The sequence below is a fragment of the Lactuca sativa genome, chromosome 1, assembly GCF_002870075.4.
Source record: "Lactuca sativa cultivar Salinas chromosome 1, Lsat_Salinas_v11, whole genome shotgun sequence".
NCBI lineage: Eukaryota > Viridiplantae > Streptophyta > Magnoliopsida > Asterales > Asteraceae > Lactuca > Lactuca sativa.
The window spans coordinates 106,426,156-106,453,718 of record NC_056623.2 but is presented as its reverse complement, the minus strand read 5'-3'; the positions used below and the strand labels follow the sequence as shown (position 1 = coordinate 106,453,718).

At 31.1% G+C, this 27,563-nt stretch overlaps 2 protein-coding genes across 2 annotated transcripts; both read left to right on the top strand.

Annotated features, from left to right (window-relative positions):
- The first annotated feature begins 9,588 nt into the window (after positions 1-9,588).
- LOC111879308 (fatty acid amide hydrolase) lies at positions 9,589-19,765 on the top strand. The gene is made up of 20 exons (XM_023875762.3): positions 9,589-9,785; positions 10,167-10,276; positions 14,026-14,086; positions 14,170-14,363; positions 15,086-15,215; positions 15,305-15,382; positions 15,832-15,979; positions 16,342-16,454; positions 16,820-16,895; positions 16,980-17,051; positions 17,151-17,196; positions 17,388-17,456; positions 17,551-17,631; positions 18,250-18,353; positions 18,502-18,594; positions 18,669-18,737; positions 18,866-18,930; positions 19,053-19,114; positions 19,272-19,367; positions 19,466-19,765. The coding sequence occupies exons 1-20, from the start codon at positions 9,686-9,688 to the stop codon at positions 19,526-19,528; spliced, it is 1,830 nt and encodes a 609-aa protein (XP_023731530.1). The 5' UTR covers positions 9,589-9,685; the 3' UTR covers positions 19,529-19,765.
- Positions 19,766-22,118: 2,353 nt separating this feature from the next.
- On the top strand, positions 22,119-27,563 carry LOC111879295 (alternative NAD(P)H-ubiquinone oxidoreductase C1, chloroplastic/mitochondrial). The gene is made up of 11 exons (XM_023875748.3): positions 22,119-22,331; positions 22,587-22,783; positions 22,925-23,020; positions 23,167-23,233; positions 23,338-23,524; positions 23,790-23,883; positions 24,921-25,133; positions 25,669-26,058; positions 26,848-26,924; positions 27,068-27,171; positions 27,265-27,563. Exons 1-11 carry the CDS (start codon positions 22,268-22,270, stop codon positions 27,402-27,404), a joined length of 1,629 nt encoding a protein of 542 aa, XP_023731516.1. The 5' UTR covers positions 22,119-22,267; the 3' UTR covers positions 27,405-27,563.

Below are 27,563 nucleotides of genomic sequence, written 5' to 3'. Positions count from 1 at the left end.
CTTTTTTGATAAAGGATACCTAAGCAAGAGAGTTCTGAGGCATAGATGGGATCAAACATATATAATTAAATTTGTTATTAGCGATCCCATAAATCTAGGAATTATATAGTAGTATATAATTGATAATCGATATCTACCAGGTTGAATTCGAATGAATGGGATAAAGGATACCTAACCATTTATTTGTTTTGCAACTTGGATCCTAGAGTTTGATAATTAATGTTTTTAGAAACTAAAAGGGTATTAATTATTAAAGATTAAATATTGAAAATACTAAATGAATTTTATTAAAATTTTGTAGATATATAATTCACTCTCATAACCATGACTTGTCATTTCTCTTTAAATGACTTAATGAAACAATAACATTCAATAGATACAACTTCAATGAATGAGTTCATGTCTTAAGAGACAATCTCGTGAGAAATGTGAAATTGTATACACTTAAAGGACCTATTCCTAAACAAATTGCTTTAAGCAATAGACTTGAATATGATACATAGTAAATGCATCACAGTGATGCTCAAGATGCTTCTAACATCAAGCTAGGAATAGTTATTCATGACTTTCTAGGAAGTCTTGGATAATTTAAACATATATCTGATGATATAAGAGGTTAAGCAATATTCCAATAAATATAGTGATACTTTGTTGGAATAGTGCAAGGGTAAAGAGGTCACCTTGTGTGATCTAAAAGGCCACTGTTTTATGGATTGAACACCATTAAGCCCAATAAATCAAATAAGGCCCACATAGATAGATCTTGTTTCTTTTGTGAAGAAACTAGACACCTGTAGAAGAACTGCTCCTCTTATCTAGAAAGAAAGTCTGAAAAAGACTAGCACTTCAAGTATCTATTGGATATAACTCATACTTTTCGTGTAACACTCAAGTACTTGGTACTTAAATGTTATTCTAATATTTGTAACTTGATTGCAAATATTTACAAAAGAGTAACTAGTTGATCACAAGCAAGTTGGAACTACACCTTCGAAGTTTAGTTTATTATTTATGTTTAGAATATAAATTGTTTGTAATATAAAACAATGTTTGTTTTGTAACAATGTATGTTTTAAATTTAGCATGTTTAAATATTTATGTCTCAGTTATTTGTTTAAATGTTTGATTATTTATAGATTGCTTTTCATAACGATAATACTCATATTCTGAAATGGTTGACTTTTATTTCTGAGACTAGATCTTTTAGTAGAATTATAAAGTAAATACCAACATTATATAAAATAAGTTCTATATGCAAGCACTTTTGACTTAAACTTGTTTTAAATCAAACTTATCCATGACATTGTTATCTTTATTGTATAAATTAAATCCATATATTCCAACTTCAAGAAAGGGATCTTTGAAGGCAAATAATGTAGTTTATTTGACATATGTGAATATTATTTATATATAAAAGATTCCTAACAATATATTCACTAAAGTGTAGAGAAAATGATTATTGAGGAACTATACACTTTGGTGTATGACTTCCTTTCTAATGAATGTCTATGATTAAGCACAATATACAACCCGGTAGTACCATCTAAAGCCTTCGTGATGATAAAGGGTGAATTAAACTTTACTTCATATAGTTTACTTTCTAATCGGTAGAAATGTCCTCCTTTTAACCTTTTTGGGATTATACTTCAATCACTATTAATTGTATCTAGAATACGAACACCAACTAATTACATAATTGTAGAATATTCTAAAAAGGCATTTAGATTATGATATACAAACCCATCAAGAATAAGTTCATTTATTCATCTAAAAGCTGAGTTAGCAGAAAGCAAGCTCCTAATGACAAAGCAAGTGGGAGGCACGTGAAACTTGAAGCAACTTAAGAACCAAAGCCGGATGTAACAATTGTTGGCACTAGTTTCAACATGGAATTGTTGAACATGAGTAGCTATTCATAAACACAAATTGTTCACAATAATGGTAGAAATCATCTATGACTTGAGAAATGTGGAATCTCTCATTGATGAGTTCATGATGGTTTTTAGTTAAACCATCAACTATCAAAATGTTATATCAAATCTTGGATCTGACAAATGACTTAGAGTCATGAACATTGAAATGTAATCCATGTTTAATAATCAAGTGTGGGCTTGATTAATCTTCCTCTCTATAGCAGGCTAGAAGGAGTAAGAGATTCTTCTACAAAGAATATATACATACATATATATATATATATATATATATATATATATATATATACACACACACACATATTTAGTAATACTTGTTATCTAAGGATTTTCCCATACTCATGTGATTGACTATGGTCCTTATCATACTCATGACATTGACTATGATCAAACATTTTCACAAGTAGCTATGATTAGATCAACAAGGATATTATTTACTGTAAATTCATATTCTTAATATGAGACATAGCAAATAGATTTCAAGAAAGACCGCTTTTTCTTAATAGACATCCACTAGAAGATATCTATATAACTTAGCCTGGAGGTTTTCTTAATCCATGTTATCCTAACCAAATGTGTAACACTTAAGATCCACTTGTGGATATAAAGCAAACATCTCAAGGTTGGAATATTCATTTTAATATAAAGATACAAGGTATGCTTTTATATCAAAAAAAAAAAAAGAATGTGTGCGTGTTTACTAAAAACTAGTAGGAGGATAGTGATATTCCTAATCTTGTATGAAAGAGACATACTTAATCATTTGAAATGACATTCCAACTATGCAAGGTGGCTTTCACCTTGAATCGGAAAGTATTTCTAAAATGAAATACTTAGGAATGACAAGATGCATTCTTGGAAGGTAAAATCTATAAGAGATAGATAAAGACGAATAAGGTTATAAAATTCTTTTTGTATGAAATGACAATATATTGAACGAGGTGAATATACATGATTCCTTTGGATGATTCTTTGCATTGTTACATGACACCTCTTGAGTCTGTCTCAAAGGATCTAGCACATAGGTTGAACTAGATGAAATGATTTATATTCTATTTACTTGGCAAATGAATCCATCATTTATGTCATATCATGAGATACAAAATTGAATACATGGTTAAGTCACTAGATGACTGTGAGAGCATTCTAAGAGTACTTAAGAAGAGCTAAGAGAATGTATATGAGAAAATTAGTTTAGAATAAAATCTTAATGTAAAGAGCTACATAGGATTTTGATTTATAAATAAATATAAACAATTATGAACTATAATTGGATTATGATTTCATTATGGAATGAAGAGTAATTTTAGTTGGAATGAGATCCAAGAAAAAAATAGCACAATCTACTAAATAAGAATACACTACTTTTCAAGAAGTTGAAATCAAATATAATTGGATGAACTAGATCATTGAAAAATTAGGTTGAATCCTTCCATTAAGGGATAACCTAGAAACCTTTTGTGAGTAATATAGTGTACTTAATCAAGCTAAGAAACTCTAGGTCACATAAGAGCACCATTTATATTCTCCAAAATATGTAACTATACTTAAAGTGATGTCAAATATGGAGATGGTTGTATTAATAGAATTCACACAATTAAATTTAGTCGAACCCATTAATAAAGTCTTTCCTTTTAAGCTAAGTATGAGTTGTCACACTTTATCCATAAGACTTTTATTATTCTAGTAATGAGATTTTAATTTGAATTTAGTATTTGGATATTGGAACATTGTAACAACAACTATTAAATAATGTTTTGATATACTGGATATGATCAACACATTAATACTTGTTGTGTTCTATATTAACATATTTAATCCATGAATAATCTTATTATTCTAAAGGTTCATAATTGGTCATGATTGTGGGAGAAATTATGAAGTAAGACTAATATGAAATGGATTAGTTGACTCTCACTAGATGATAGTAGGCAAGTGGTTGTAACCAAGTTTCATAGGTACTTGTCAGAGAACTAGTACTGAACGGAACCGCATCAAGATCATATCATAGATCGCAGTTATGAGTGATACTTGAATAAAGGTACTATATTTGTATCCTTAACACCTGAGATACATAGTGGGACTTAAGTGTAGGAAGTGTTGTTCTTTGACATGACTAAATACTGTTCCTTGACCATGCAGTTATAAAAGTCATTTTCGGGTATGGTGTGAACTATACAAGAGGCTTATGTAGTCAAGATGGAATTTATTCATCTTATGTGTTGAGAGTTAGACATCTAACGCGCGTTACCCAAAGTTAAATTACAAATGAGATTGATTGCGATCCAAGGTTCATGTTCAATAGGATGTCTGTAACAAAAGGATAATTGATAAAATTACCTTAATACATCAATTGAAGCTTAGAGCTTTGGGGAATTGGATGTTGATGAATGGAATTCTTCGTCATATGTTATTGGGGGCAGTGAAATGTTGTTAGACGTTCACCACTATCTATATCAATCTATGATGAGTCTTGTGCAAGTGGGAGATTGAAAGATCTTGTATGCCTAAGAGTCATTATAGAATGATATTTCTAATAATATATGATCCTATAGGGTCACACTATATAGCAAGTTACCGTCAATTGATTATTTATTAGTATAATTTGATTATTAATAAATATATCAGCACTTGTATTTAATTGGAAAAATTCATGGAAATAATATTTTACTAATTGGGAATTTATTATTTGTAGACATAATATTTATTGGAGAAATAAAAACTTATGAAATATATCATAAAGTATGATTATTTATAAGTTATATTTATATCATAATAAACTAGGTCAATTTATATAAAAGATAGTTTTATATAAAATAAGCTAGTTACAATTTATATAAAAGATAGTTTTATATAAAATAAGATATTTATATATGACTAGTTATATAAATATTTATATATGTTGGGAGCTCTTTATAAAAACAATTGATTTTATAAAGATAACATGCATGTGTATATAAACTAGCCATGAGACAACTTTTGTCTTCTTTTGTGCATGCTTTTTCAAAAATTGTAAGGAGACCAAGCATGGTCTTCTTTTGCCATGCTTGGGATAAAATTGTCTCTCCTTTAACTTTATGGTCTCCTTTCACTTTTTGGCCATTATATAAGAGAGAGCATGGCAGGGTTTTTGAAACACTTCTTGCAAGCTTCTTCTTCTTCTTCTTCTTCTTCTTCTTCTTCTTCTTCTTCTTTGGAGTCCCAAAACCATGAGCATGAGAGGCTCAAAGGGTCTGCCAAATTTTGAAAGTTCAAGCCCTTTTTCTCCTCCATTCTCTTGCATTTTGATGCTAGACAAAGTCCCATTGTTTCTTCACCTTTGAACATATATTTGGTATATATTTCAAAGGCTTATGAACAACAAATTACAAGTGAATAGTAGCATGTTTTGATGGTTCTACTATTGCTTGGTGGATACTTATAGAGAACTCTTGCTTTAGAGTTTCATGCCACACTTCATCAACTTCCAACCTCCCATGAGGATCAAAGTCTTCAAAGGTTGTTATGCTTTCCCTTCTATGGTTCTTTTAATCTTTCTAACTCTTGCAAAATGATCTTTGGTGGGTAAAATAGTTTTAGTTTTATTCAACATTTTTAAAGCTTCCGTAGTCATTTTTACCGGTTGTGGAACCGGATTTTTTGAATTAAAACCCCAACAAATCGATCCACGATGACCCAAATCAAATCCACCCCGTGCACAGTCCGAGGAAACTTCATAATGAAATCCATGTTAATATCCTCCCATTTCCACACGAGAATATCCAACGGCTACATCTTGCCGTGAGGACATTGATGCTCAACATTGACTTTCCTACAAGTCAAGCACCTATCCACATACCAAGCTACATCCCACTTCATGCAGTGCCACCAATTATCAAGCGAAGATCTCTATACATCTTCGTTGCCCCGTGATGAATGGAGAACCTCGATTTGTGCGCCTCCTCCATCAGAACCTGAAGCGCACTGCCCCAATACGGATCCCATACTCTCCGAGGAAGAGTCAATAACCCACGGCTATCATAATCATAAGAAGCTACTTGACCCACTATGTGCTCACTCTTTCCAGTATTCTTCTTTTATAGCCTTGATCTGAGCCTCACGAATCCGCTCCAAAAGTGGAGTAATCACGATCATCCTCAAAAAAATATCTCTGATCGGAGCCGCGAATGCCTTGCGGCTAAGAGCATTGGCCACCACATTGGCCTTCCTTAGGTGGTAAAAGATCTCACAATCATAATCCTTCACCACATCCAACCACCGGCGCTGCCTCATATTTAGATTCGGCTGATCCATCAGATATCTCAGGCTCTTGTGATCTGTGTAAATAGTATAACGGACCCCATAAAGGTAATTTTGCAAAATCTTGAGGGTGAAAACCATATCCCCCAGCTCCAAATCATGCGTTGGATAGTTCGACTCATGAGGCTTCAACTGCCTTGAAGCGTAAGTGATCACGCGATCCCTTTGCATCAGAACTACCCTCAAACCCGTGATCGAAGCATCACAATAAACCACGAAGTCCTCAACACCCTCTAGAATGGACAAAATTGGCTCCTCACACAATCTCTGCCTCAGGGTCTCAAAAGTTGCATGTTGCTCAGGCCCCCAGTGAAAACTAACGATCTCATTCGTCAACCGAGTCAGAGGAACCACTATCTCGGAGAAATACTGAATGAATCTCTAATAGTAACCTGCTAACCCTAGGAAACTCCAAATCTCAAATGGAGATCTCGGAACCTCCCATCTCATCACAACTTCGACCTTGGTCGGATCGACCATAATACCATCCTAGGCGACAAGGTGCCCCGGAAACTGCACCTCACGCAACCAAAACTCACACTTGGAGAACCTTGCAAAAAGTCCCTCCCTCCTTAAAGTCTCCAAAAACTCCCTCAAATGCTCCTCATGCAACTCCCGTGTCTTGGAATAGACCATGATATCATCAAGAATAGAATCACAGACTGATCCAACATTGGCCTACATATGCGGTTCATCAGGTCCATGAATGCGGCTCGAGCATTGGTGAGCCCGAAGAGCATCACCACAAACTTGTAATGACCATAAAAAGTCTGGAAGGCCGTCTTCTGCATATCCTCTTATCTGATCCTCATTTGATGGTAACCGAATGCAGACCAATCTTGGAAAACCAAGATGCACCTTAAAGTTGGCCAAACAAATCATCAATCTTCAGGAGTAGATAACGGTTCTTCCACTGTTAGCTTATTTAACTCCCGGTAATCAATACACATCCGATGAGACCCATCATTCTTCTTCACAAACAGTTGCGGTGCTCCCTATAACGAATTTCTAGGTCGAATAAACACTTTTATCTAACAGCTCCTGCAGCTGTGTAGACAACTCCTGCATCTCTGGAGGAGCTAACCGATATGGTGTCTTGGCTATTGGAGCCGCACCAGGAACCAGGTTAATCCTAAACTCCACCTGCCACTCTGGAGGCACCACAGGAAAATCCTTCAGAAACACATTAGGGTACTCCCATACAATCGACACATCATCCACGATCACCTTACCCTTATCCCGAATATCCATAATATAGGCGACAAATCCAAAACAATCTTGATGAATTTAACGTCTGAACCTAGTTGCTAAACATAAAATCAGCCCATGCTGAGCTCTCTTTCCCTAAATCACAAACTCTCCCCCACTCGGGGTCTGGATTCACACCAACGGATTACAATCGATCACTGCCCCATTGGGGCTCAATTAGTCCATCCCTACGATAACCTTGTTCCCATGCAAAGGGATGGGAACCAAATCAATCAGATACTGCTCGCTGAACATCTAAAGAACACAACTATGATAAACCCTCGATACCTGGGCAAATTGATCATTTGCAATCTCGACGTCTAAAGGACAATCCAGCTCCCCTAGAGCTCCAACAAACCTCTTGCTAAGTGCAAGTGATACAAAAGATCGGGCAGCCCCCGAATCAAACAATACCAAAGCAGAAATATCGTTCACAAGGAATGATCCTAAAATAAAATACATAAATATAAGGAGACCATTCAATATAAATAAACTGATAAATAGAAGATATATACCTGTCACCACATCAGGTGCTGTGCGAGCTTCCTTGGCCGTCAGATGAAAAGCCTTGCTCTTCACCACAGGCGCATCCACCTTGCCCTGGCGACCATTGGTGATCCTCAACATCGCTGGAGCAGGTGCTACCACTGGTCCCATTGCTGTCAAACTCGTAAAATAAGCCTTTTTGTGGCCCCTCTTATTGCAATGGAAGCAAATCAGATTAGATATTGGGGTGGTGGTGGTAGTAGTAGTAGTACAATCCCTGCTAATATGACCCGTCTGACCGCACTTGAAGCAGCCATAACCACCCTACAAGCCCCATCGTGCATCTTGCCGCATTTGCCACAGTGGTTCCAGCCCTGCTGGCCTCTCGATCTAAAATCAAATATATACCATAATGACAATATTAATTTCTAATTTCAAATTTCAAATTATAATTTCAATTTCTAATAAATTATAGTTTAAACCTTCGTATTTAACATTTTGTTATAATTCACATATGTAGTACATGGGTCTGACAATTAAATACGTAATTTTAATTTATTTATTTTTCACATGTTTATTTATTTTTAATTTTTTTTCTCATAATTTTCACTTATTTCGAACTTTAAATACAAATAAACTTCCCGTTAGTCCTTTGTATTTAACATTTTGTTTTAATCAACCCATATAACGTCATGTTTTGCAAACATTTACAATTTTAAAGTTGCCATCTGCAAAATTCATGACTATTTTGATGATTGAGCCAATTTTAACAATTCTTAGAAAATGATTTGATGAAATTAAATATATTTGTCTTTTATTTTTTTATTTTTAAATATCACTAACTAGTGTTATGATAACATATTAGCTAGTTTACTTGTTGGTAAATATTATTTGTTTGTACACATGGTACATATATTCAATTCAAGGATACAATCCAATAAAAAAAACATATTTCCTTCCTATTATATAAATAGGAGTATGTATATGAGAATAAATATAAAAAAAAATATAGAAACATATTTAATTTTTCTTTCAAATAATATTTTGGGTTCTTATCAAACATATCAATGTTTTATTTTTTAAATGAGGTTACATTAACATATATGAAAACATTGTTAGATGCATCCAAAGATATAAATCTTTAATTAGCATGCACTTATACTGTTATACAATCAGTTTACCAAAAAAAAAAAAAAAAAAAAAAAACATACATGAAACACATTGTTAGAAGCATCCAGGATTAAAAAATCATGTTGCATTTTGCAAACAAGAAATTGTAACTTTGTAAAAGGAAAAAGACATTTTCACACCCACATGAACCACTTATTATCATTAATTTATTGGTAGATAATAAGGATATCATTTTTTTTTTTCTTTTTGGAATTTCTCTTTCATATTTTATATATTTATTTTCTTAATAGATCTAAAATTCCAATAAAAGTAGTTGTGATTCATAATTTATATAATTTTTTTTAAGGAAAATTTAGTATGTCTCCATCAATTTTTTATATTAAATGTTAAAAAATTATTATATTTACTAAACAATAGAATATATCATGGACTCTACACACACACACAACCACAACCACCAACACCGCTCCTATAAATACAGCAGCCAGTTAGTTGAAGGGTCACGTTAACAAGTCTCCCACTTCTCCATTCACTCTTTCTCCTACCACAGACTACTCTCCTTCACGAAAAGTCGAAAACACAGAGAATTAATGGGGATTTTGAAGGACAACGGTGTCGTTTATGAACCTATCAACGAAGTTGATCTCAGCCCTAATAGCGATCAGCTCTACCTCCATTCTGATGTCAAAGGTCTCTTCATTCACCTTCAATTCAATTTCATCTCGTTTAATTTCTCCATGATCGATCTTCTCCAATCTCCATTTCCATCAATACACACAGTTTCTATATCTCTCTCTCTGTGTGTGGTGAATTTGATCATTAGATTAAATTTATGATCAATTATACATATTACGTATGAATTTTAACTGAATTTGCGATCATCAACTAGCTTTAATTAACTGATGTATGTATATATCAGTATAAGATTGCGTTATGTATGTAGATACAGTTTCTGTGTGTGTGTGTGTGAATTTGATTGTTGACTAAATGTGTGATTATATATATATTATGTATGAATGTATGACATAATTTGATTAATGTATAGATATATGATTGTATATGTATAAACAGCTCCTCGAATGGCTGGATTTCTTGCGAAGGTATTCGTGTGGTTTTTGGAGATGAAGATAATCGGCAAGATTTTGCTTTACTTTCTGAAGAAGAATAACCGAATTCAAAAGGTATGTAATTGTTCTTTTGTTAATGTAGTTTTCGTAATTTAGAAAATTTGGATTTAACGTATATTGTTGGCATTATTTTAATTAACAAAATCATTAAAGAGCATTAAATTTTGGTTCATATAATGATTTATTATAAATTAAACAAATTTAAATGAATATATCTTTTATAAACAATAGGTTTATTATTTTTGTTCCAAAGTTTAATTAATTAATGAGTTCAAAACATGCATAAACACTCCAATGAACATTTGTCAATATGTTTAACCTTTTAGTAGTTAAATCATTAATTATTATGTTTTTTGAATCAAATTCATACAAACCGGTTTTTGCTATAAAAAATATACAGTTTTAATTTTATTGTGTAAATAATACAATAATGTGAAGTAATTTAAGATAAACATTGTATATAATATACATCTCAATAAACTTTGAAGTATGGTGATTCTTATGGACAAAGGGGGTAAGAAGTAGGACCAAATAAGTATTCAATTTTGAAACTTCTAGTGCCTTATAAATTGGAAATTGACAACTCATTTATGTTTGTAATTTAAAGAATACTATTTTTAATAAAGTTTTTTATTTGTTTGAAATAAAACAAATGTATCATCTTTGATTTTTAGATTTACTTTTATATAATTCTTTATATGACGTGAGAGGAATAAATAATGTGGAGGAATAAGTACATTGTGGATTTTTATAAGAGAAGTATTTCCCCACTCAATTAATCAACGAAAACTAGCTTAGGCCAACTTTCTTCTTTAAGTTAAGTTGTGAATTGCTTCCATTACACCTTTGCTTGATTTGGATGTGTAATAATTGTTATGACTAATCAAATAACCATAACTAAGTAATATATGTAAATTAAAATTCAGGAAATAGTTTTGTAAAACAACATATGATGGTTCCGGTCATACATTCTAAGTGTCAAAAAAAAATAATGTTTTTATTTGTGTCCTTTTAACTTTAAAAAAAACACCTTTCTAGTGACTATTTTTAGTAAAATATTACTCATAAAAATATATTATTCGGAATATTATATTAGAATATCATTAAAGATTTTTTTATTAAGGATTTAAAAATTTTATACATTGTAATATTCTAATAGAATATATTATGCATATTATATTATTATGAGAATATTTTATTTGAATAATGCACTAGAATGATGATTTATTTATTTGAAATAAAAAGTTGAAGGTTAATGATAATTTTTTTGACAACTGAAATATGTATCTAAGATCGTTCACATGTGTTAAAAAATCTCATTGTCTAATATAAACTCGACATATATATATATATATATATATATATATATATATATATATATATATATATATATATATAATTGGTTTTAATTTTAATAATTTTACCTTCTTATATAGTATACTATATATTATACTGAATAAATTCAACTTCTAAGTATTTAGAAAATTTTGAAGGTATACCTAATTTGACCTATATTTAACCTTAAAACAATTATACGCTTGAAATGTTACATATAATATCGTTTTTTCTTATAATTGAAGGTACATTTAATTGATAAAGAAGAAATTAACATAATTTGTAAAGATTAACTTGTGATTTTTTCTTCATAAAATTAATTTTTTTTACAATACTTACTACAAATTTATTGTAAAAAGTAATTAATTAAGGTAGGTAATTAATTTATATTTCACAAGTTCAAAAATTCAAAGTTATATTTATTTTGACAAAGTTAAATATTTGTTTACTTGATTAATAATTGAACCTTTTTAATTAGGCTAACTAACTCATTTCATTCAGTTACATAAATGTCACGTCACTATTTTTTCACTCCTCTAAACTTAGGAAATAATTAAACAAAACAAATCAGTGTAAATATGTGATTCTTTAAGTTAGGTAGTAGTGTTTAACTATGTCTATTTTTTTTTTTTTTTTTTTAAACACTAATGTGTTTTAAGACATGAATTGATATCTTATTAGTATTGCAATTCAAAGGAGCATAGAAATAGTCCTTACATATAACAATTTCATGTAGTGAATATTCAAAATTTATGTCTTTAAACGTATATAATACCTTTTAAACATCCAAATTTTCCATTAAACTAAAAATTAAAATATGTTAACTGGTATGAAATATTCAACTTACATCATCACGAAATATTCAAATTAATACATTTTGTAATTCAAAAGTTTAGATGTCGACAACAATTTATGTCATGAAGAAACACTTAGAATAATACATGAAAAATAAACATTTATAATAATACATAAAATAGTCAACCACGTAATCGCTTGGTTGGTAAAACTTTAACTTTGTCAAGTTCAAATTTTTGGATGATCTTTTACGTATGCACCAAATGCAATCTCAAATTGAATGTAATATATATATATATATATATATATATATATATATATATATATATATATATATATATATATATATATATATATATATATATATATATATATATATATAATGAGTTAAAGTTAAGACTTTGAATTTGAATATTTTTCCTTGAAACTTTAAGACTTTTAGGTGGGATGAGATTTGAGAGTATGGAGTATTGAGTATGGAGTAGTGGGACCAACTTTAGTAATGGTAATTTTGTGGACCAGTTTATTTATTATTGGATCTTCAAATAATCATCCACATTGTGGAATAAACAGCTATCATACTATCAATCATATCATATACTCAGAGTTATAGAGTCACAGTGTCATTAAACCATATTAAAATAAGTTTGCTAAGATATAAGTGACATTAATAGACCTTTGAATTTAGTTAGTTCAACTCAACATTTTCTAAACATTGAATATATGCTAGTAAATAAGTGATATTATATAAGAAAATAGGTAATTGTTAAAGATAGCGTTAAGTATATAGGTCTTTAGACTATTATTATTATTATTATTCAAATAATTCAATATTTCTTTGTAATGAAGAATCAACTACTATTATGTTTCTTTTTTTTTTTTTTTTTTTTTTTTTTTTTTTTTAATTCTTAGTCTATGTTTAGTATGTCACAGCTAGCTGATAAACTAGTTTATTTTTTAAGGTTTTTTTTTATGTTGTAGTGTTTGACAAACCAAAAAGTAACTAATAAGCTAGTTTTTTAAAAAGCTACTTATACTAGCTTTTTGAGAGTTTTTTTAAAATTTTTCAAAAATACCACCAAATTAATTATAAAAACACATTCATTTAAAATGTCATTTTATATCTTTCAACTAGTTTTACCAAGCTTCGTTTTTTATCAGCTAACTTTTCAGTTATCAATTAGCTTTTTATTTAACAGCTAGTTTTTCAACTAACAACTAACTTTTCAGCTAGTACGTCAACCATAACTTTAATATCATCCAAAGTAAATCGAATAATCTTTATGTACTAAAAGTTACTCTTTTGCTTAGGTAGGCAAATTAACCTGTTTATCTTTGTTTTTCAAAACAACTTATTAAATAAAGTTGGATTTAGGTTGATCAATTTAAATTGCAAAAATTATAAAACAAAATAAAAATATCACTCATAGTTAAAAGTTAAAACAAAATACAAACACAAATAATTTAAATTTCAGATTGGGTCATAAAGACTGGGGTGAGTTTTACATTAATGACTTCAAAAATGATCAAATCTAATAAAGACAGTTCATTTTAGAATGTAATAAGAGATAATAAAATAATAATTACAATAATAACAAAACAAAAAAAATAAAGTACCATATATTTCTTAATTCTTAAATTAAATTAGTACCTTGTTTTTTTTTTTCGTGCAGTTAGTTTCATATGCGGTGTTGGAAGAATCACCTCTATACGTTCCTTTGCACCCTTATGAAGGTCAGTTTCAGTTTCATTAAATTAACATCGCTCTGAATCATATCATAAATCATAATACAATATTTATAATTTATTTAATTCAGAATTTGAAGAACAAGAAGAAGAAATTGAATGTCTAAATCGTGGTTTGTCAGCATCAGAACAAGTTCAACATGCTGTTGATTGTTTACAGTCTTCAGATTCTTCTATTCTTGAAGATTCAAACTTCAGTTTTCGAAGATGGACGATTTTGGATTATTCTAGAGCTTACACATCACGACAAATAACTCCTCTTATGGTATGTCAACATTTTCATAAGGAACAAGATAGGAGCGACTTCTGTTATTTGTGAAAAAGACAGTTATACCCCTAGAAAGCTTTTTAGTCCCAATCATAGGAGAAAAATATAGCGTGAATGCCTTTCTTATCTTCAATATCAAAATTGGCCTTGTTAGTCTCAACTCTCAATCACCTAAAGTACCAAAAAAGGTGTAACATATCATTTTTTTTACTAAAGTAAGGAGACAATTTCTTTTTTTAATCCAAAAAGGTTTTATAGGTTAGATTTGTGACTAAAGTACACAAAATTATACCAAAAAGATATAACAGGTAAGATTTGTGAGTGAAGTCAATCATGATACAACAAATTGTACCAAAAAATGAGTAAAGGTTATATTATATTTGTGAGTAAAGTCATTGGACAAAAAGTTATACTCAAAAACATGTAAAAGGTCAGATTCGTGTGATTAAAGTCAATAGGACAAAAATTGTACCCAAAAAGGTGTAACATGTTATATTTGTAACTAAAGTCAATAGAACAAAAAGTGTACCCAACATATTTGTGACTAAAGTCAATGGGACAAAAAAAATTGTACCCAAATTGGTGGATTTAGGTGGAAAGGGCATCATTCTTATCTTTCATTTTCATAAAAGACATGAATGCCCTTCTTATCTTCATCATTGAAAATAGCCCCGAAAAGCTTGTTTAGTCTATGCCATTAATCATCATTTTTTTTTCAGGTTGCAGAGCGATTAATATCAGCAATCATGCAATCTTCTGGTCCAGAAATGGATATGTCATTCTTCATTAGTTATGATACTCATGATATTCTAAGGCAAGCTACTGAGTCAACTCTACGTTATCAAAGAGGTATGTACTATGGGCAATTACGTAATTTAACCTTATCTTAAAATCACTTTCAATCAGGGAATTTAGATATTCGCTGTTTATGTATGTAGGTGAAGCGATTTCTGTTCTAGATGGAGTACCTATTGCAGTCAAGGATGAAATAGATTGCATGCCTTATCCAACTACAGGTAATTTATCTCTTGCTAATATATATATATATATATATATATATATATATATATATATATATATATATATATATATATATTCTGGAGAATATACATTACTTTTTACCTATAAAAGCAACATACTTATATATATATATATATATATATATATATATATATATATATATATATATATATATATATATATAATATAGTGATAATAACATTATTTACATTTACTATTATCGGTAAAGAAATGCATGTAAGTTGCTATATGGTTGAGGATGTCTCTTGAAAAAGGTTCAATGAAGACTTATGTGTTAATATATATATATATATATATATATATATATATATATATATATATATATATATATATAAAGTTGATCAAGGATATAGTGGTCTTTTAATAAAGGGTAGATTTATTTCTTTATGTTTTGAGTTGCATTACTTACAATTGTTTGTTGTAGGAGGTTCAAAGTGGCTGCATAAAGTAAGGCCTTGTAAAGAAGATGCTTGTTGTGTTCAGAGGTTGCGTGCATGTGGTGCCATACTTGTTGGAAAAACAAATATGCACGAGCTTGGTGCAGGAACCAGTGGGATAAATCCTCATTACGGGTAAACAAAAAAAAATTGCATTTCCATTTATATCCTTGGCCAGGGCTATTTTTTATGAGGAGGGTATTCATGTCTTTTGCACAGATGAGAGATCGAGAGCAAGTCCATGTCCCACCTTTTTCAACCTTTTTTAGTGGAACAAAAAATTGAAATTTTTGTCTGATTGACATCATTCCTGGTCTAGTCCAATGCATGCCAAACGCAGTACAATCTGTTCTGTCATGTCATGTCTTGTCCTTGTTGGACACTCCTGGTCCAGTCCAATGTACAACAAATGCAGTACAGTCTGTTCTGTCATGTCATGTCTTGTCTTGTCCTTCTTGGACACTCATAGACTCATATATTTTTAATTTTTAATGTAGGACTTCACGAAATCCATATGATCCCAAACGGATCTCAGGTGGTTCATCTAGCGGATCTGCTGCAGTTGTATGTGCAGGGTTGTGCCCAGTAGCCCTCGGTGTTGATGGGGGAGGTAAAGTTACTAACAAACTAGTCTTAATCGGTTTAGCACTTAATCCAAACAACTATACATAATCGTTTCTTTTTTACTTAATCTAGACAAAATGACTTAATGAATTAATCCAAAAAAACCTTCTTATTTCCTCCCAACTACTCTTCTTCTAAAATTGAAAATCGATTAATATGTTGCAATTTGTTTTTTCGAATGTAAGGGTAAAACGGTCACTTACACGGTTTATTCGGTCTAGAAAAGGAAAATAACTTACGTATACAACACTTTTTTCAGACATACATCATTACCCATTCAACCACTTTACCTAATAGAAAATAAAAAGAAACAAACCAAGTTTTGGTTTTTAATTTTCATTATTTGTCTAGGATCTGTGAGAATGCCTGCTGCTCTTTGTGGTGTTATTGGGTTAAAACCGTCTTTTGGGCGCATACCACACACAGGGTCAGTAAACTTTTTGTAACCTTATATACATGATATTCATCAAGAATACTGAGTTATTTTCTTTTCTATCTTTTTTTTTTTTAGGGTTCTACCCTTGAATTGGACAGTTGGAATGGTTGGCATATTAGCAGGAACAGTTGAGGATTCTCTTATTGTGTTAGTGTTCTTCATTTCTAAAATGTTTTTCACTCTGTTAGACTTCTATAATTTTTTTTTTTTTTTTTTACAACTTTCCACTTTGTTATATATTTTCAGTTATGCAGCCATCAGTGGTCCAGCTGAATCACACAAACCAAAAATTGTACTTAACTCATCCTATATCACCATTATGTCAGAGTCTCCTTAATGTGCTTATCAGTTGTTTTTCTATACTTTGAATTTAAGCAACAAAAAGAATCGATAAGCACATTAAGCAGAACATTTATTCTAGACATAGTGGACTCATAAACTTTTTTTTTTCTTTTTTTTTTTTTTTTTTTTTTTTTAATACAGCCTAGATTGAATTTACCAAAGCTGAATCTTTCTAATATGTCTAGTATCAGGATGGCTAAATCTAATGAGGTTCTTACTTCTTACTTCACCTTTATGTTTAATTTTAATTTTTTTTTTCCTTATGATAATTATAAACTTTCTGCTTTCTAATTTCATATATCAGTGGTTCAATGATTGTTCGGATGATATTAGAGCTTGTTGTTCACGTGCGTTGGCTAATCTTCATAAGTTGTATGGATGGGAGGTACTCAATGTTTATTTTCTTTACTCTATATTAATTTGTTGAGTAAATTACACGAATGGTCCCTATGGTTTGGGGTAATTTGCAGGTTTGGTCCCTAACTTATTTTTTTAACTCGAAAGGTCTCTACAGTTTGTTTTTGTTGCGCGCTTGGTCCCTGTCTTACCTAAAAAGACTATTTTGCCTTTGATTTTTTACTTTATTTAAATAAAGTGGGGTAGGTAAGGTAAGGTAAGGTAAGGTAAGGTGGAAGTGGGGTTGGGGTGTGTTTATTTAAAAAAATTAAAAAAATCAAGGGCAAAATAGTCTTTTTAGGTAAGACAGAGACCAAACATGCAACAAAAACAAACTATAGGGACCTTCCGAGTTAAAAAAATAAGTTAGGACCAAACGTGCAAATTACACCAAACCATAGGGACCATTCGTGTAATTTACTCTAATTTGTTTAACTAAATAGAAAAAGGAAATGTCGAGCTTCTTTACTTTTCTAAAATACAATGTCGTAATGTACATAAATGAAAGTAAGATGTTACAATAAACAAATTAATGAAAATATGTTGCTATTTTTTTTCTATTTAACGATAAAACTCCCACAATGTCTTTTTACTTTTCTTCATACAGACAATCGAGGTGACTTTACCAGATATAGAAGTGATGCGTTTGGCACATTATGTTACTATTGGTTCAGAATGTACAGCATCTATTGCTCATCATTTAGAAAAGATGTAAGTAAATTTCCAATACACACCAAAGTCAACATTCAATTAAAAACAAAATACACAAAACACAATTTTATCCATTTATCCATTAATCTATTGTCTGCATTCTGCAATGATGCTGAATTGCTAAAATTTTTAACTTGAAATGAATCAGGGGAAAGTCAGAATCTGGATGGGATGTAAGAGTTGCACTTTCTATATATGCTTCTTTTAACAGTAGGGATTACTTGAATGCACAAAGGATCAGGTATCAAATAGCTTAAATTCTCCCAAATTTATATTTTTCTTTTTTCTAAAATTTCATGGATATGTTTATTGTAGAAATCGTCAAATGAGGTTCCATGAAAAGATTTTCAGCATGGCTGATGTCATTGTTTCACCTATGGTTGGGTATGATCTTGTGTACCTTAAAAATCTGGATAAGTTTTGTTAAAATATATTTAAGATGTAAAGCCTCCTTTTTTTTTTTGGATAAAGTAAAAAAAAAAAAATATAATTTTATTTATGGTTTATGGTAGTGTAACTGCATATGAAATAAAGGATGATGTAAGAGACACCGGAGAATTGGACTATGTTAATGGAGGTAGTAATAGTATATATAATATATATGATATATGATACTTTGCCTTTAAGGCTTGTTTTTTGTTTTTCTTAATTTTTCACTTGGTTTTTAATTTCTATCTTTTTTGTTTTTTTTTCTCTCAGCTGCACTCGTTCGATATTCAATAGCTGGAAATTTTCTTGGATTGCCAGCTGTGACTGTTCCCGTAAGTTATATAAAAAATTTGGAAAATGATAGCCCTGGACTGGACAAAGTTTCTACAGCTATTTTTTACCAAATACAGTACAACTTGTTTTTGTCCAGTAGTGATAAACTGGGCCTTAGTGGGCCAAGTGGGTTAACAATTTAATTGTTTCTGGTAGGTTGGGTACGATAGACTTGGGTTGCCTATTGGGATTCAGTTTATCGGGAAGCCATGGTCTGAAGCTAAATTGATTCAAATTGCTTATGCTATGGAGGTAAATTGGGAAAAAAAATTTAGTTTTATATATTATATTACTCTTGAGGTTGGTTGTGTTTCTTGAACTAATTCCTACTTGACATGGTTTGTTTTTAGGCGTTGTGTAAGGCTGAATACAAGAAGCCACATGTTTTTTATGATATACTAGCACCTAGCTAATGTTGTTAGAGATGATCAAGATTCAAGATACAACAACTTCCATCGTAAATCAACAAAATATTAGTTTTATATTTGATTTATTGAATGTGTGCATGGTTCGTTACCCGATCGGCCACATAAAAGTATGCAATAGGTTACCATTTACATTTTTTTATGTGTATAGTTTGTTTGCTGCTGGTTACATTTATCTTCATTATATGATCAATTTGAAGTCCAATATTTCATTTCTCAAAATAATTTTTTTGTTGTTTTGTTATATGTAAGCTTTGACACAATGCGATGTTAAACAAACCAGTAAAAACTTCATTGCCGATAGACCTGACAATCCGTGTCTGTATGTCGTGTATTCATGTCAGACACGAATTTGTTAAACACGACACGAATTATAAAACGTGTTTAGGGTGTCAAACACGAACACGACAAGTAAAAAATTTGTGTGACACGTGAGACGACACAAATAGACACGTTTTTTTGTCGTGTTACACGAAAAAACACCAATAGACACGTTTTAAATAGTTTTTTTTTTTTTTTTTTTTTTTTTTTTTTTTTTTTTTTTTTAAGTTGGGGCTATAAACTAATTATTGACTTTTACAAAATTGGTCTCTAATATATTATAAATATAAAATTTAACCCTAAAGTATATATGTGTATATATGTGTGTGTATGTGTCACGTATCAACACGAATTTGTATCGTGTCTTAGACGTGTCTAGGTAAATTCGTGTTTGACATGTATAAGACACGAAACTCAAATTTAAAATACGTGTCAGAAATGAGTGAACATGAAACACGAATTTCTAAAACACATACATGGAAAACTCATATCGTGTTCGTGTCATGTATCAAATTGCCAGGTCTAATTGCCGACACTCGAGAATACGTGTCGTTCGATGCCATCCCCGCCAATAATAGGTATATAACGATGACAATTACAATTAACGAAATTTCTCTTCAGGATATGTCGTTTCAATGATATATTTATGTTTCACAACTAACTTAATTTATGAAACAATTAGTGTTTATATATATATATATATATATATATATATATATATATATATATATATATATATATTAATGAAATGTTAAAGATTTTTATATTAATATTATGAAAGAAGACGGCCAAAAATTATGTTGAAAACTATTTAAGATCAACATTTAGTTGTAACATGAAACAATAATTCAAAGGAAAATAGAAAGCCTTAGATAGGAATATAAAATTGGGTTGCTCGTATCTAGTGGGGCATTTATAACCAAAACTTAATCTAGGGCCAAACATATATAAAAGATAAATATAATGAAATTAATAAAAAGGATATGAATTTAATCTAGGGCCAAACATATATAAAAGATAAATATAATGAAATTAATAAAAAGGATATGAATTTGTAGGTTCTTGTTGGTGGATTTCAACAACAATGGGTGCTAAAAAAAAGCTTAAAAGGGGCCAATTATATAATTTAATAATATATATATATATATATATATATATATATATATATATATATATATATATATATATATATATATATATATATATATATATATAGTTATTACTAAAATGTTAGATGCAGGCTAATTTAAGTGGGTCTATACACCCTACTTATGATACACTAAGAGGTTGTGTCTGACCGAGTCAGATAAAAACAGTTTGTCGCCACAATTAGTAGTCTATGATTCGGTAGAATGATATAGTTTATATGATATGCACAATTAAATCAGGTCTTGATTCGATTAGACTCAATCAACAATTATCAAACAACCCCTAATAAGACTCAATAAACAACTATCGATCAACTCATATATGCATCTCTGCTTGTATCATCCACTGCAATGTCCCTAAATTTTGAGGTTCTCGGGGATAGGCGGTTAAGTTGTTAATATGCATAATGCATAGTCAATCTCAAGCCACATCTAAGTTAACACTTGTCGAGATTTTGAACTCATGACCTCCCCTGGGGAGTTTATCATTATCCTTCTCTACCAATACATCTCTCTTTAAACTACTCTAAGACGGTTTAAATAAATATGTTTGACAATGTCAAACATATAATTGGAAAAGAAAACAAAATTAGTCACTTTTTAAAGCTTTTTCCAAAATATTAAACAAAAATTAAAAACAATTTCCCACTAACAACCATTTTCGAGGGCCCATCGTGACATGCGAAAGACCTTAAGTAATTGGTGCAAAATCTTTGTTTTGCCATTTTACAAAAAAACGTCAACATTGAATATTTCAGATTAAATATTTTTGTCCGGAGATGAAAATCAAGAAACATGTTGTGGGAGGATGTTTAACATCTTGTACTTCACACAATGAAATAAAGAATAGTGATCTTTGGCACCCCTATATTTCTTTTAGGTGTAAATTGTGAACTTTTGAGAAGAATTTTTTAAATTTCCACTCCAATCATGTCCTTAGATTTATTTTGATTTTATTTCTAGAAAATTTTGATCTTTTTAGGGATTGGAAAGCTTCAAAGATCACATAACTACCCTTGGAATATCAATAAGTGAGTTTGTCACATGAAAAGTTATATATTAATTTTTTTTTTTAAAGTTATTTAACCACGTACCATATACCATTCGTGTTGTGGCTTTCAAGTTTCTAACTTCCAATTGTGAGCGTAACAAGCACCAGAACTCAACGTGGAAGTGAAACCACCACATCTACGCCCAAATCCACCTTCTTCTTCTTCTTCTTCTTCTTCTTCTTCTCGGTCTCCTCTCTCCAACGTTAATGGCACATCTTAGTGCGGCTGCCGCCTCCCTATCTGCTTCAGCAGCCATCCCTCCTTTTAACCGTAAGTTTTCCATCTTGCACTTTACAAAAATCCTATAACCTTCTTTACGAATCTCCGATTTTCGAAGTATGTTCCAGATTTCACTTGTAGTTAACGAGTTCTTACGGAATTCACCATCAATTTTGAAAATTCAAATTAGGTTTAACATAAATCAAATACGTAATCGTCAAGAGTAACTTACAAATTGAAATGCGAATCACCAAAAGATAAATTCTTTTACTGAAACTGACAAATTCTGTATTACGTGTATTTCAGGTACAATTGTTCAATTGGGGAAACTGTTCCATGGTTCATCTTTGCTTAAATTCCATTCTAATTCGTTATTTTTCTCGAGTACACCAAGGAGTAGACAATTACGCCTTGTTAGCTCTGCAATTGAGGGGAGAAATTTAGGGAGCAATGAAGTTTCTCAAGAGGAAGCTATGACGCCTTATTCATGGCCTGATAAAAAGGTTTATCTAATTGTCTTTCTTCTTCTTCTTATATCTTAGATGCATCATTATCCATACATCAATTAATCATTTTGACTAAAGTCAAGGAAATAGGGCTTATTATCATTACCAAAACTGACATTTGATTCTTTTTTGTTACAGAGGCCAAGGGTGTGCATACTAGGTGGAGGATTTGGAGGTCTATATACTGCTTTAAGATTGGATTCACTAACATGGCCAGATGACAAGAAACCTCAGGTAATCATAATGAATCACATCATATATAAATTAAATAATTGCTACTCATAAGGAGCTTAAAAAAGTTTTAATCTCTTATATTATCATGGGAATGGTTTTATGAATCAATGTAATGACACCTTTACCCTTCATGAAAATGCAAACAGGTGATACTTGTTGATCAATCTGAGCGTTTTGTCTTTAAGCCCATGTTATATGAGCTTCTAACAGGAGGTACATATTACACAACTACACACTTCATTTTTATGGTTTTAAATTTTAATTCTTGTCCTTGATTATTGTATACTAATTGGTTTATAAATTTTTTTGAAGTGTAGAAGTAGATGCATGGGAAATTGCTCCAAGGTTTTCAGATTTGCTTGTGAATACTGCTGTTCAATTTTTAAAAGATAGGGTGAAAATACTGAGTCCATGTGATCATTTGGGAATGAATGGGCCTACTACTGTATCTGGTAGTGGAGGAAGTGTTCAACTTGAAAGTGGTCTTGTTATTGAATATGATTGGTATGAATTTTGTATTTTTTTAATTGAGATATTTACTTTAGTTCCTAATAAGTTAATTTTGGGACCCACATTCAGTAATTAAAGTGTGAGTATGAAAGAACAGGTTGTATTGTGTTTGATCTGCATTAGACTCGGACTCAGATTGAGACTGAAACTGATGTCAATGGGACATTGATTAGCTCTCGATCTATTGTTTATGTAAATTACGAAAATACCCTCCTCATTCTCTCATTCTAACTCTATGATTTTGTATTTGGGCAGCCAGGTTGGTACTTTCTTTAGGAGCTGAACCTAAACTTGATGTCATACCAGGTGCTGTTGAGTTTGCATTTCCATTTTCGACCCTGAATGATGCTTGTGTAAGTTTCTCAACATATCACATTAGATTCTGTTTCTTTTTTACTTAATGGACTCAACATATCAGTTGTATAAGCTATATATGATATGAGTGTTTTTTTTTTGACTTAATATAGATCAAACAACTTAGTGGATAAAGTAAGGGAAACGAGGCTTTCCCCATTAAGGTTGTGTTTTGCAAGCCTAAAAGTAGCTTATAAGCTAGCTTTTTAAAAAGCTACGTAGACTAGCTTTTCATTAGCTTTTTTTAAAAATTTCCAAATATACCCCTTAGTTAATCATAGAAAACATATTCTTTTAAATGCCCTTTTATGACATTTTATATCTTCCCAGCTACCTTATCAACTAGTTTTACCAAATGTTATTTTTTTATCACTTAGCTTTTCAATTATCAGCTAGCTTTTCAGCTCTCGGCTGGCTTTTCATATAATAACTAGCTCTTCAGCTCTTAGCTAGCTTTTCAGCTATCAGCTAGTTTTTCATATAACATCTAGCTTTTCAGCTATCAACTACTTTTTATATAACAACTAACTTTTAATCTCTCAGCTAGGTTTTTATATAGCAGCTAGCTTTTTATATAACATCTAGCTTTTTATATATCAACTACTTTTTATATAACAACTAGTTTTTCATCTCTCAACTATCTTTTTTATCACAGCTAGCTTTTTATATATCAGCTAGCTTTTCAGCTATCAACTAGCTATCAGCTAGTTTTTCATATAACAACTAGCTTTTCAGCTATCGACTACTTTTTATATAACAACTAACTTTTCATCTCTCAGCTAGGTTTTTATATAGCAGCTAGCTTTTCATATTACAACTAGCTTTTTAGCTATCAGCTACTTTTTATATAAGAGGTAGCTTTTCAATTTTCATCTCTCTGCTTACTTTTTATATAACATCTAGCTTTTTAGCTGGTAGGCCAAACATAGCCTAAGTCGTAACTTCTAACAAATGAGTTAAATGGAAGAAATAGCAATGTACTTTCATTGATATGTCTATTATATTTATAATATCCTACTTTCATATCTTGATGCAGAAAGTAAATGAGAAATTAACAAAACTAGAGCGTGAGAATTTTGGTAAGAAAAATCCGATACGTGTGGTGGTGGTTGGACTTGGTTACTCTGGTGTTGAACTGGCGGCAACAATATCAGAAAGACTAGAGGGTAAAGGAGTTGTGCAAGCAATCGGTGTTGACTCATCAATTTTACCAAATGCTCCTTCTGGAAATAAGGAAGCTGCTTTGAAAGTAAGAGACTCTATCTTCATAATCAACTCAAATTGGCTACTAAATACATTACCCTTGTGACTTTTTTCATGAACTTTAAGCACTAATAGACAAATGTTCTATAAGAAATTCGACAATTTGACAAAAAACTATGTGGAAATTTTGAAATTGACTACAAACTTTGCCTATTTGTTATTCCAAATGCTTATCAATTGGAGTATAGAGCTAAATTTTTTGATCAAGTTGGTAAAGTTATATGGTTTAATGCAAGAAATAGCAATATCCGTTCATTGATTTGTTTATTATGATATCCTGCTTTCTTTTATTCCTATTTGTTAGGGCAATGAGATTTTCCCTATTAAGTCCTTTTACAAATTTACTCTAGTTTATTTGTTTTACCTTCTATTTTCACATTTGTGCCTTTATTTTTCAAATATCTTTTAAACATCATTTATCACTTAATGAGGAAAAACAAAAACAAAAAGTTATGTCTATCTTGAGTAATTTCTGTATGAACATTAAACGAGAGATTAAATGACCATTTTACCCTTCACAGGTTCTCAACACGAGGAAAGTAGAACTTCTACTTGGTTATTTTGTCCGGCGTATAGGAAAATCCGGTGATTTCGGAAGCTCTATTGAAAATTCAGAAGTCGAAGAAAAAGTCAATGATTCTGAAAAATTAATCGTTGAGGTGCAGGCTAATGAAAAGGGTGCAAAAAGTCAACTTTTAGAAGCTGATTTGGTTCTATGGACTGTTGGGAATAAACCTTTACTTCCTGAATTGGAACCAAATGGATGGCCTTTTGAGCTTCCTGTTACTGGTAGAGGACAAGCAGAAACAGACGAAACACTTCAAGTGAAAGGGCATCCGCGTATTTTTGCTGTTGGTGATTCTTCTGCTTTGAGAGACTCAAAGGGAAAAGTGCTTCCAGCTACTGCACAGGTACTTATAGATAACAAATTGGTATTTGTGTTGGAGTTTTGCATAGTTATAAAGTCCTGCTTGTAATTGTTGCGTAAGAGTAGATATGACAGAAAAGATTGTACTGCATTTGGACTGGGACTGAGACTGATCACTCATGCCAATGGCACAAAAAAATTGCAATATTTTTTCTAATCTAGAAAGGTGGGGTTGTCGGAATAATGTCAATAAGACAAAAATTGCATTTTTTTTGTCCTATCCAAAAAGGTGGGACAGGGACAGGGACAGAGACAGTCTGCATTTTTTGTCCCATCTAAAAAGGTGGAACAGGGACAGGTGTCAACATGATAAAAACTACTTTTTTTTGTCCCATCCAAAAAGGTGGGACGGGGACAGAGACAAGAGACAGGTGTCAACATGATAAAAACTGCATTTTTTGTCCCATCCAAGGTGGGACAGGGACAGAGACAGTCTGCATTTTTTGTCCCATCTAAAAAGGTGGGATATGGACAGGTGTCAACATGATAAAAACTACATTTTTTATCATGTTGACACCTGTCTATAAAAATTGCAAATTTTTGTCTCGTGGGACGAGATAAAAACTGCATTTTCTCTCTCTTCCCAAAAGGTGGGACATGGACAGATGTCAACAGGATAAAACTTGTAATTTTTTGTCCCATCAAAAAAGGTGACTGAGTATGTGAAAAGACATGAATGCCCTCTTCGTCTCATCATAAAAAAATAGCCTTAAAAAACTACGACATATGTTGTTTTACTGATTATTTAATACGCCATGTAATTTGTTTTCAGGTTGCATTTCAGCAGGCTGATTTTGCTGGTTGGAACATTTGGGCTGCTATCAACAACCGTCCTCTTTTGCCATTTAGGTTCAATACCAAAATTTAAATACTACTTCCTTTTCCCAATTTATCATAATTTGAAAAAAATAAAAAAAAAGTTTTATATTATTTATGAAATATCTAAAATATAAAGTTAAAATAACTTACTCTTACACTTGTATTGTATACAGATTTCAGAATTTGGGTGAGATGATGGTCTTAGGGAGAAACGATGCAGCAATTACACCGAGTTTCATCGAGGGTATAACATTGGAGGGTCCTATTGGTCATACTGGTAATTAATTAATTAATTAATCAGTCTTCACTTTTTGTGATATTACCGTTTTGCCCTTGAACCTCACATGTTGATTCATGATAAAATTTGCAGCTAGGAAACTAGCCTACTTGATCAGGTTACCTACTGATGAACATCGCGTTAAAGTTGGAATCAGTTGGTTGGCAAAATCTGCTGTTGACTCCATTGCAACTGTGCAAAGTAATATCACCAAAGTCCTTTCGGGTTCTTAAAACTCTTGATATTTTCTGTAAATATATTTATATAAACTTATTTTATACATCCATTAAGTTATGTTATACGTCTGTTTCATTTGTGCTTTCTACTCCATGAGAAAATAAGAAGACTTTTGTTGCACTTTTTTATGAATAGTAGAATTTGAAATTGAATTA